At 29.2% G+C, this 13,468-nt stretch overlaps 1 protein-coding gene across 1 annotated transcript; it reads left to right on the forward strand.

The window, feature by feature from the left end:
* The first annotated feature begins 321 nt into the window (after window positions 1-321).
* Window positions 322-6,639, forward strand: LOC107009984. Its single transcript, XM_015209277.1, has 3 exons — window positions 322-580; window positions 6,251-6,393; window positions 6,544-6,639. The coding sequence occupies exons 1-3, from the start codon at window positions 322-324 to the stop codon at window positions 6,637-6,639; spliced, it is 498 nt and encodes a 165-aa protein (XP_015064763.1).
* Window positions 6,640-13,468: the final 6,829 nt, after the last annotated feature.

The raw sequence follows: 13,468 nt of genomic DNA on the forward strand, positions 1-13,468 counted from the left end.
TAAATATCTTGAAACACTTGAATGGAAAAAATTTGAGTCATTTACCGTCAAAACTAGAGTCAAAATTTATTTTAAGGATTATAAATCTTTTGAAACACTTAAAAGGAAAAAATATAACTTATGTACTGTCAAAATTTGAGTCAAAATGTATCTTAAGGACTATAAATCTCAATGAAAATACATAATAAGCAATTCATTTATATACTTGACTTAATCAAGAAAATAAAATAAAAAATCACCACCTATAAATTGCGTAACTTTCTTCCCAAAGTTTATCAAGCCTATTTTGTCAAACCATTTTCTTTCCCAAAAACTGTTGTAATGGCACAAACTAAGATTGTACGCCGACAGAAGATTCAGCTAAAGATGATAACATGCAAAGTGAAACGCATTGTAGCTTTCAAAAAGTTATGGGAAAGTCTGGTCAAGGAAGCACATGAACAGCATCTTAAAACGGGAGAACATATTGCTATCGTCGCTTATTCCCCGACTGGAAAACCATATGCTTATGATTCCTCTGGCAGTTTTGATACAATAGATAGGTTCCTGAATGATGCAAAAGCTTCTGCGGTCGAAGGGGGTCATTAATTTGATTGTCTTTTAGAGAAGAATTTATTTGTTTTCTTTTATTTAGTTTTTAACTTCAGTGAAGCCAGTTATTTCAGTATGTGAGTCTTTATTTAAGTCGTTGTTGTCCTTTGATTTTTATTTGCTTATCATTTACTGTTGCATCTTTAGTCCTCCATGATCTTATACTATACAACATAAATATTTTCTGTTCTCTCGAATATTTTAATAAAATAAATTCTTCTCTGTTAAAGAATGTGATGTCAACTTGTGAAGTATATGTTTCTGCACTAATTGATTGTATCAAGCTTCTAAGAAATTGATGTACAAAATTGTGTGCAAACACTACGAAGCAGTTGATTCACTATAGATTAAAAGAAATAAAAAAAAGAACTTATTTAAAAAGAATTTACAATATAAAATTTCTCTTTAAATAGTATAGCTATAATGTAGCTAGTCCGTGTTAGATTTTCTTTACCCACTTTTAAGAGTATTCACGAGGAATTGTAAAATCACTCATCCTAAATTCACATAATAATAAAATAAAACATTATGCTAGTTTGATTTAGTTTTAGATTTTGAAAATCGATAATATTTAATTTAATTGCGATCAAAGTAAATAGTAATATGAGAATTGAACCAAAGAAGTTGTATTATTATATAATTAAAAATTATAATTACATATTTACATTTATGTATATGAATTTTTTCATATCTAATAACAAAATATTTGTAATGGATGTTACCTTTTCTTTTTTTGAAATTTTGGCCCTTTTTTTAGTGTTATAATTATCTTGTTTGTTATATTATCTTTAGAGTTTAAACTTATGTGTTATATATCTGCACTCTTTAATATTTGTTTAGTCTTATCGAACTTAGAATGGGATATATATGTACATATTATCCAATTATATTATTCAATAACTGAAGCACTGTGTATTAGATAAAAATCATAGGTATATGATACATATCCATTCTTTGAGAAAATAAACTATATGTATATGATAATTAATAACAATCACACAATAATATCTCGATCTAAAATCAAATATTTTATGGGTAATCTTTACTTCTTTAGTATATTTGATAGGATTACTGTACTTAGGAATTTACTAAATATCTTAGGAATAGTAATGTATCACGAGTAATATATTCATTTTGTCCACAATGTCCAAAAGGTATCGCATTTAATTGAAATTTACCACAATCACATATTTTTCACTTAAGGCAAATAATGTATAGTGTGTCTCCTACATAGTCGTCTTTTTCAATTTTATTTTTTTTCTTCTTTATTTCTTGATACATATGAATTGGGGTCCTTCTTTTTGTATTGGTATTACTCGAATACAATCTTCTAATACTAGATGAAAATGTGAATTTGATGATGATAAATGGGCTGAAAACATTTCTTAACTTTTGCATGACATATTAGCAATGACATAAATGTTTCTAAACATATGCAATTAAAATCACAAGGTCATTGTTTGTTCGTATATTGGTGACATGTTGGTCATCAGTAGATACACCAATAACATAAATACTACTAATATATGCTAGAGTGCAACTTGGATATGAAAGATCTTTGAGTTGCTGATACGATCTTAGGTATAAGAATCCTAAGAATCCATGGTAACATTATCACAGTCTCAATATATTGTGCTAGAGTACTAGAAAGTATGATATGTATTACGAAGTGTACGAGGTTAGATATAATAAGTGTTATTAATGAACTGAGGCGGTTCACGAGTGATTTTAGTTGAACTCATTGGGTGGAAATAAAAAATAATTGAGGCATTTTAAACATATTCAAACTATGTCTTGCATTATAACAATATCAAGCAATATTGAAAGAATACAATGATGCAAATTGAATCACGGGATCAAGTGAAGCGAAATTCACGAGTGAATATGTATTTACTCTTGGTGAAGGAGCAGTCTCTTGAAAATCTTCCAAAAAGACATGTATATGTAGCTCTACAATGATCATTGAGTTAGGTACTCTAGAAAAAACCGATGAATAAGTTGAAAAAACTCTAGGAAATTCTCGATATATATTCTTTATTGGCTCAATTTTTTGGCATCAGTATATATACACTTTGATAGTCAAGGTTCAATAGGTAGGGCATGGAGCATAATGTATGGAAAAAAATTATCATATAATACATAGACATAATACCATTAGAAAACTACTCTCTAGTGGAATAATCAGAATTGACTATGTAAATTCAAAGAATAATGTGTCAGATTCACTTACAAAATGGCCTAACTAGAGAGAAAGTTGAAAGATCATCTAAAGGAAATAGGTTTACGACTTAGGATAAGTCATCATGGTGGTTACTCTACCTAGCAAACTGGAGACCCCAAGAGCTAGGTTCAAGGAGAAAAATAAAATTGTGACTAACGGTTCGGCATTGTCAACCAACTTAATTCATCCTCATGATGAAGACAATGCTCAAGAACAAGAATACAACATTAATGTTTGTTGATGAGTAAATAAGGCTTAAAGTTTTTAATGACTTGCTAAGTTTGGCAAATTTAACCAAATAGTTTATTCTACGTGATAACACAATTAAAAATCACATATATGTGTGTGAAGCGTAAGCCGCTTCAAAGAGAATAATTGTCAAAAGTCCATCTCTCTATACACTCATGAATCTAGGAGGTGTTCATGGATGAAACGAACACAATCGTAATAACCACAAATGGTAAAGGATTGATTGTGTGACATATGGTTGTCTAGGTATAAACCAAAGTTTGATGGTTCAAAGATATCAAATCTACTGATTGACCGAGTATATCCGACATATGTTCACTATAGAAAGTTCAAAGGAAAATCTACTTATCCAGATGCAATTAATGCATGCTTATAAAGTACACACTTGTCTGTTTCATTGTCTTGGAGTCATTCCCCATGTGAATGGAAAATGAAGAGTTGCGACTTTTATGAAAAGTTATAACTTTAATGAAAAGTTGTGACTTTTATGGAAAGTTGCGACTTTTACGAATAATTGTGACTTTTATTAAGAATTATGACGTTTATTACAGGTTGTGACTATTCCAGAGGGTTATGACATTTTCGGTAAAACACAATAAGCACCATCTCAAACTACCATTTGTTGTCTATTGACACCCAATTTTGAGCCTTCACAAGATAAATTATTCATCGAGCTTCTTCAATTTCAAACGTTTTAAAACAATTAGTTTTATGAAAATTCCAAATAAATAAATATAGTTTCCCAGTTTCGTTACTTTTTCTAATGTCTTTAAATAATATATATGTTTTATATAATTACGTATATGATTAATGTATTTTATGAATATTCAAAAAATCATTTCAAAAGTTATATTTTAAATATTTTGTTAGTGATGGTTGTAATTTTGAATTAATAAGTTTTATGAAATTCAAAATACATTCAAGTTATTTTCAAAGTTTGTGTCATTTTAAATAATCAATATGTATATTCTTACAATTATGTTATTTTATAAATATTTGAAAATCAACACTAAAAATCTAACATTTTAATTAAATGTCTTATTAATTCACTTTAGTTTAAGTAATAGTTATAATTTTGAATTAGTTAGTTAGTAATTAAGTACATTATTTTACAATCAAATTAATTATTTTATTTCCTTGAAATTAAGAAGCGTTAATTAATTTTATGAAAATTCGTCTTATTGCAATTTTTAGCCAATTGTTTTTCTTATCATTATCCATTTCAGGAAAGGGCCTAAAATAGCCTCAAAATTTTAAAAATGGTACAACATTACTTTACATCCACCTATTAGCTCCAAAATGCCCTTCTCATTCACTTATTGGCTCTAAAATAGCCTTCTCATCCATCTTTAGGTTCAAAATTGACCACTTATTTAACTGTTTTAAATTAAATTATTTAAATATTTTTTAAAATACTTGGCGTTCAACTATTGGTTATAATTTAATTTATTAATATAATTTATAAATCGACCCACTACCCACTCATTACTAACTAAACCCCACCCAATTAATAAATAATTATAATATCAAAATCGCCAAAACCTACTAAAACATGACGAAACTAAAGATTCCTGAAAATGACATCCAAATAAATTCGAGTCCGAATCGAGGCCCCAATTAAATTTAGGTTGAGCCGCTTATTAAGGAGGACACTTTCAATAGGATTATCTTTTAAGCTTGAATTCGAAATTTATGAAAACTCTACGAAGCAGTCGATTCACTATTGATTAAGAAAAAAAAAATATTTACAAAAAATTACAATATAAAATCTCTCCTTTTAAATAGTATGTCATAAAGTAGCTAGTTCGTGTTAGATTTTCTTTACCCACTTCTAAGAGTGTTCACGAGTGTTGACACCCAATTTTGACCCGCGCCGGTATAAATTAGTTTTCGAGCATCTTAAATTTCCAAACAAGTTAAAATAATTAGTTTTATAAATTTTAAGAAAATATATAAAGTTCGCGTTATTTTGAGTAATTTGTCATTTCTTATAACTTTTAGATAATATATATATTTTACATAATTATGTATATAGTTGGTATATCTTATGATTATTCAAAAAACCATCAAAATATACATTTAAATGTCCTATTAAACTAGCTTAATTTAAATTATAATTATACTTTTGAATCACTTTTTACGATTTTAATAATTATTTTACTGAATAAAGAAGCTCGTTGATTAATTAATACAAATACGTCTATTTAAAGCTTAACCAATTTTTATCATTTTCATTTAATCCAACTCATTTTCCCTTTAAACATATCAAAAAAAAACGTTTGGGCCTTTTCCCTTTTTGTTCTTGTTGACCTAAACCCTTTGCATCAGCCCACACCTTTTTCTCCCTCCAGCCCAAACCTTTCCCTTTTAATTCCCAAACAATCCCCAGGCCCAAATCCCTTTTCAATCCAACCCGTTACCCGACCCGAACCCTTGACCCGTTCCCCGACCCAAATACCCCTCCTTCTCTTTCTCCTCACCAGCAAAACAGACGTAATTCCTAGAACAGAAAAACGTCAAGAACAAAAAAAATCCCCAGAACCCAAAAACGGAAAACCCCTCTCTCACCCTCGCGTTTCCTCCCTACGCTCTCTCCTCCTCTTGTTTCCCTTTCCTCATCTCTCTCATCGCGCGTGGTGGAGGGGGTAGCAACGGACACCTGCTGCCCTGCCACTCCGTACGCGACTCTGCGCACAAGACGACGCGAGAGCTCGTCCTTGCGATGCGGATTTGCGCCACGAAGCTCGCCAGTACCACGATTTAATCTCGACTCTCCACCTTGCTCTCAATCCGTTGGAATAGGTCAAAATTTGGAGCATCTTCGGAGAATATTCGTTTTGTTGGACAAGATTTGAAATTTCGAATTCGAAATGGGTCGAATTCGATTTTACCCGCCTTCACTTGGAACCCTAATTGTTTTCCTATTTAAACCCCATCTTCCTTCGAACAAAGGGTTGGCCGGGGGGTTACGAAAAATTTTGGAAAGTTTTGGGTTAGCAATTATGGTTGGAATTTTTGGTCGAGAGATTTTTAGTTGGACGATATTTCTGGGAATTGTTGTTTTTTTTGAGTTCCATCACAAAGGTTTGAGATAAAATTCGAGAGAGAGTCCTGTTTCCTTTTCTGTTTTGTTGTAGAGGGACGGTTGGGATGGAAAAATTGTCGAAGAGATTTTGTGAAGTTACGCAGCGTCTCTTCAAGTCGAGGTTGCTGTCGAGTTGCCTCTTGAACCCAGTTTCGGAGTGATACCCCGCCTGAGGCCACTCCCTGTTCGTGTTCGTGTGGTGGAAGCACTCTATCTCGCTCGTCCCAAGTTCGCTGCTCTTCGACAGGTAAACACCCTTCTACTTGATTTCTCCCTCTTCTCGTTTCCAATGTGATAGATTAAAGATTGAGAATGGTGTCGTGCTGTGCTGGATGTTTGCTGCTGTTGTTGATGTACTGATACTTAGCTGCAATTGTTGATTTTTCTCTGGTGATAGTCTGAACGTTATACGTACTGTTGTTCATCTGCTGCTATGCCTGTGTTTCTGTCTTTGGTTTTTCCTCATGTTAAGTGTTTAATCGTCGTTCGTTAAGTCTCATCTTGTTTCGATGTCGGATGAGAAAGGATGTTCCGTCGTAGGCTTCCCCTGTTGGTTACCTTTTTTTTTTTCACTAACATAGTAATCGGTCTGGCTGTTGATGCACGTTACATGGTAGAAAATACTTGTTGTCCGCTGTTAATCGATTTGGCTGGTATTTCGTTTGTGCTGGGTTAAATCTGTTAGGCATTTGAATGTTAAGCATGTAACTTGTGCTGCCATAACCATAAGAAGTTGTATTTGGTGATTAGGCTTAAGCTTGAGAGGTATCGTGAGCCATAATTTAGCGCTATGGTGTTCGCAGGTTTATGCTGTCCTCTCTCTGTTGTTCTCCCTTTTTACGAATCTGTCGTGTATGTATAGCATCGCGTCAATATTGGCATGCCTTCTGGTTTATCATTGTTTGGGATATTCGTTATGATTTTTTTTTTTTTACCTCTTTACTATGTCTTCCATGGACTTTTGACATGAATGGGTTTAAATTTTTCTTGTTTACCGTTCGCATAATATCGTTGTCATTTTAGGCCTTGGAAGTTTAATTAGCATGATTCATAATATGCATTCGTATTACCTAAATGATAATAAAGTTTTATAATTTCTTTATTTTGTCGTGGTTATGCATTTACGTGTCTAAATATTTTTATTTCCCATGCTTTATGAAGTCTTCCAGTAAGTGTGCTTTGTTCTTACTCTCTAATCCTAATTGGTTATCTTATCTTGCTAATTCATTTTTTTTCCTTCTTCTTACTTCCGTGGCATACACATCTCATACGAGTCCCTATGGACTTCTCTCTCGCACTTTTGAAAGAACCCTGAAGGCTCAAAATCCTTTGCATTCGAGTCAAATTCCGAAGTTTAGGAGATTGAAGAAACTTGAAGAAAACGGTTCGGAAGACCTCCCCATTTATTTTGCGTATTTCATTTGTAACGGGCATAAGCCCTTGTTGTTCTTATTTTACTTTTCTCGTATTGTATTTTATATGTTTAGATTAGGACAGGTGGAAAATGGGTCAAATACCCAAAAGCAGGTGGGTCCAACACTCGGTCAAGGCGAACAGAACCCGAGTTTGGACCCAAATCTCTCTCTTTCTCTCTCTCTCTCTCTCCTTGCTATTGTTTATATTTTGCTTTGAATGCCTTTTAGTCTAGGATTGGAAACTCCAAACCCCGCCGAGACGCTTTTCTATTTTACTAAATTTAAAACTTAGCCTTAAAAGCGATAAAAATTTCAACTCATAAATTTGTCTAAATGAAGTTCAAACAAGTTCAACTTAAAAATTGCAAAAGTTAAAACGAAAATAGTCAGATAAGTTAATCGCCGGAAAACCGTAAGTTAGCGGAGTGTCTTAGGTGCCTTACACCTTCCTAAGACACTAATAAGAATCCCGAACCCTTAAATTTGTTTCAAATAATTTTCTGTTTAATTGTTTGAAAACAAAGTTTTCTTAATTTTCTCAAAATTAAGTGGCGACTCCTAAAAATCAAAAATAAAACAAACTCTTTTCGAAAATTATTTTTTTTTCTCGATAAAACAACGAGAAATTGTAAAATCGCTCGATCTAAATTCTAATGAAAAACTAAAACAATATGATTTTGATGATAGTTTAATAACTTAAGCGAAATTAGTTTTTTTTCTTGGAGGGAGGGGGGGTTATATATTTGGGGTATCAATGGTACGGTTTGATCGGTTATTTTCTTAAAATTATGTCATTCCAGTTTTTTGGGTATTTTTTTATGATATATAACAAAAATTGAATTGTTTAAAATCATATCAATTTCTCTTCGGTATTGGTTACTGTTTGGTTAATTTTTTCAGTTTTTTTACTTTTAAAATATCACCTAAAGATATACTACTATGAATATATTTCTTTCACAAATATATTTTTGAAGAAGCACTTTAATTCTTCACCAAAATGACGAAAATGTAAAACCTTGTTGTTGTATCGTTTCATCTTAAATATTTAATAGGAGTATTTATACAGATTTTGTTGTATTGTTTCATAGAGTATCTATTACAATATCTTTTAATTTTAAATATAATTATGTAAAAGCTAATTAAACAAGAAAGACTAACACTATGTTTGGATCATTGTTATCCATTGTATCGTATTGTGTTGTTACTATAACTACAATGTTTGTTTTGATTGTTACTTAAAATGTATTGTATTGTATTGTTAAATTTCGTTGTTACGTAACAACGTAAACTCCTATTTTATGGAACAACCAATTTGGTGTGTTCCCATTGTTACTTAATTTGTTTTTTTAATTATATATTTACATAATATTTTAAAATACTATTTTACCCTTTATCTTAATTATTTGAATCTAGTCAAACCTCCTACCTTAGAATAATTAGGATATTGTAGTAAATTTATAAATTACAATACAGTACGATACGATCAAACCAAACAATTAAATGTTATTAAACAACAACAAACATTACAGTCTAGCCAAACATTGTATTTACCATACAATACAGTACAATATAATACAATATATTATGAAACAATGGGTAACAATGATCCAAACAAAGTGTAAATCGTTTAGTCACCAGATCCTAGGACCTAAGTTATATTTATATTTGAAAAATGTTATAAAATATATTTCTTTATCAAATTTAAAACATATTGTTAATATATAAAAACATATATTATGTTATTCCATGGGTTCGAGATTTTTTTGGTTTTGCATAAGTTAAAAAGATCATTTCAATTGGTCCAGACGGTTATACACTTAAATAAAAATTCTCAGTTTTATTGAAAAAACAGTATAAATTTGTTCAGTTTGTTTAGTTTTTCGTATTCTTTTAACATCTGTGGTATATAGTGTAACTATTTAGTCGGTTATATATGAATGTAAAAGGGTATATGCTTGTAATTATTTTACTTTTATGGGGTATTTAATTTGCTTAGTGTTTCCTTTCTTTTTTGAGAATTAAATGCTATGAACTTTGACTAAAATTTTATGATATACTTTTTCATCATATTGACATTGAAAAATTACAACGTATATTATTTTTTGTATAGTTTTGAAATATATATTTATAATATCAAATTAATGTAATCTAACTTAGCTTTGAAAGTTAATCAAATTAACTTTTTAAAAATTCTACACGACAACTAAAAAGAAACATCGAAAATGTTATTTGTCTGATGATTTTCAAAAGTACAATATGACAATTGACAACTAAAATAGAAACAGAGAAAATAATATATATATATATATATATTGACTTTCGAAAAGCATAACATGACAACTAATAAGGAATATAAAAAATATTATTTATGCATTGACTTTTAAAATACACAACATGATAACTAAAAAAGCAAAAAAGAATATTATTTATTCACCTTTTCCTTTATACGTTCTTCAAAAACAAACATAAAATAATAAAAATAATAATTCACTTCGGAACTATTTTTATGCTAGATTAAAAATGGAGGAACACTTTCGAAACTTTACCATATTCATACTTTCAAAAAGAATCAATTTAAAAACAAAATGGATTTAACTCTATCTTAATTTTTCAATTTAGCCAATAATTGGAGGCATTTTTTAAATTATATTGTTCCAAGTAATTATTTAGGTACTCCACTAATTAATCCAATGTTATGATGGGAAAGAGAAACAAAACATGCCCTATATTTCCGTCGTCCCCAATAAAAAGTTGATGTTGTGTAGGTAGAGTACGTTCGTTCGGTATTTGATTTGAGATTATCAAATATTAAGTTTGGTAATTTAATAATTAATAGTTAAAAGTAGATATTATATACTAAAATTTTAAATTTGGTTTGGTAATTCAAATCTTTAATTAAATTTCAATTTAGTTTTCCCTCCATTTCGTATTAAGTTATTTTTTGAAGCATTTTTTATTTTTCAAATTAACTTTATTGTCAAATTTTCAAAATTATTTTTAGAGTGTTCTTTTAATTTTCCCCTTCGTTAGTTAGTATTGGAGTCAGTGATTGATTAATATTTAGTTATTTTAGTCATAAATATAATAATAATTAATAAAGTAAAAATGGAAAAATAGGTTCAATTTATGTCTCAATTTACTTTTGTTAAAGAATGTGAAACACCTCAAAAAATAACTTAATATGGAATAAGGGGTATGATATTATATAATACCGTATTGAAGTTGTAGTCAATTGTATTACAAAGCTAGTACTCTCTCTGTCCCTATTTACTTGTCCATATTTTCTTTTATATTTGTCTCTATTTACTTGTTCATTTTAACAAATCAAGAAAGGACAACAATTTTTTTCTTAATATGCCCTTATTTAATTCTAGAAAATTTTTAGTACTACTAAGTTGTAATGCATGTTTTTTGAAATCAGAAAATACATTTATTATACTTGGGGAGTTGCAGAATCTTCTAAGTTAAGGGTAAAATTGTAACTAACCCGTGATAATCATTGTTGCCTTAATATGTGTGTCACTTCTAAAGTGAATAACTAAATAGGGACAGCGGGAGTACTATTTTTCTAATCATTTTTATTTTTTTATATGGAAGAACAATATAATATATAGAAGATCAATTAGTAAAAGGCATTAAGAAAAATAAATTGATATAACTAAAAGACATATATTTGAGTTATTTATATTTATTCTTTAACTTTCTTCTTCGAACTTGTACTATTGAGTAATGAACATATTGATACATGATGTTCATTAAGTAAATAAGTCGATATTCGTGAAACATCAAATATCAAATAATACTAATGTCTTATACTAAATCCAAACTTAATTATCATAATTTTAAAATTTTATTTTAAAAAATTCTGACTCAATTCAATTTTCAATATTTTATGTGTTTGTGCAGGATACTTTTTTAAGAATATAAACCACGGCTATCTATTTGTCCAAGAGAAACAGTCTTACCATAAATAATTAATTATATATTGTTGATCACGAGCTAGACAAGTAGTTTTTTGCTCTCTCTGTTTCACACACTGAGGAAGGGAAATTAAGAAATATATTCACTCTGATTAGTTTTGAATCATTAGCGTTCCGAGATAATTGCATAAAGAGAATCCAACAACATGTTTGTTTGCTTAGAGAGAGAAGAAACTATAATGTTTCCTCTGTTCGATATTATTTGTCATGTTGTGTTTTTCGAAAGTTAATTTGATTAATTTTTAAAATTAAATTAGATTACATTAATTCGATATTTTAAAAAAAATATTCGATATTCTAAAACTATATGAAAAGTACTATAAATTGTAATTTTTTGCATATTAATATAATTAAAAAATACATTTTAAAATGTTAGTCAAAATTTTATAGTTTGACTCTAAAAATAAAAACAATGACATACAATAACGGAAGGAGAGAGTAATAATAGTACCCAAAAAAAAGTACTCTGTTCAATTTTACTACTTCCTCCGTCCACAATTGTTTAATAGGTATACTAAAAATAGATATCCAAGATTAATTGTCAATTTAAATAATCAAGAAATAATTAGTCACCTTTTTTCAAATTTGCCCTTAATGATCGTGTAGTCCAATTGCAAAATTATGTAGACTTTTGATAATCTTGATATAGTATGATTATATTAGTTAAATTACATTTTGTATCTTAAAGGGTGTCATTACTTTAACATAACAAACAGTTGTAAATGGAGGAAGTACTAGATAACATTAGTTATAATTTTACTATAATGTGTTATTCTTCTAATATAATAAATTTAATACTCAGATAAATATATGCTACAAAATAACTACAGCTAGTAATAATAATAAATAAAAAATTAAATAATAAATTATCTTTTGATATCTCAAACTGAATAAATAAAAATATATCTAGTAAGATGGATACAGTAAAAGTGGAAAGAGATCAACAAGAATTATGATAAAGTAATAAATATTTTTTTTTATTTTAATCAAATATTTCATATTTACATTATAATAAAATAATAAATATTTCTCTACTCTTATTATTAGAAAGCGTTTTTTCTAACCACATGGTAAACTCTATCCTAAAAAATTTGTTTATTCCCTTGTGCTTTGTTTTGGGTGGAGACAAGAGAAGAATTTACAGCTCACGCGTTATTGCCTTATTGGGTTTGGTCAATAGCGGTACTAAAATTATGATAATTGATGGGTTGAATGAGCGCACACCCTTCCCAATTCCCAAGACAATGTGTCTTTGCACGGACATACGAAAAGCCAAAGTGCGTTCATACTTGAAATACTTTCGCTCTTTTATTTACGTCGTCTCATATTAGTTGATCACTTTATTTAAAATAATTTTTTTATTATAATTGATGACCTTATTAAAATTAAAAAGACGTTGATTAAATATTTTTTATATTATCCTTATGATTAATTCTTTTAAAATACTTATATGTATTTATAAAATTTCTATGAAGTATTTTAAAAATTGAATTAATAAAATTTTCTTCGTACTACAAAAGGAAATATTCAAAGTAATATGATCATGTGATCATTGTTTGATTAATGAGTATGGCATATTTAAATATTACCAATAAAAATAAAAGAAAGCAGGTAAAATACTCATTTCGATCATTAATTATAAGAAAGATAAGTAAATATGCACGGACAACATGCCCCTTCCTCTCCTTATATATATATATATATTGTCTATTCCATTCTCCAAAACGTCCCAACCTCTTTTACTACCCAACGAAAAGGATTTTACTTAATACAATTGCTTTGTAAATTATAATTATATCATTTTTTTTTCTTAGAGTTTGACTTGTTCAAATTCACGCTACGCAAGATTGAGGGAAGCGCCTTAAGATGTTAATTAATTTGAAGGCATGTTCACAGAAGGAGAAGGGCAGCCGGTAGAAATGAAGTT

Source organism: Solanum pennellii, chromosome 2 (assembly GCF_001406875.1).
Source record: "Solanum pennellii chromosome 2, SPENNV200".
Taxonomy (NCBI): domain Eukaryota; kingdom Viridiplantae; phylum Streptophyta; class Magnoliopsida; order Solanales; family Solanaceae; genus Solanum; species Solanum pennellii.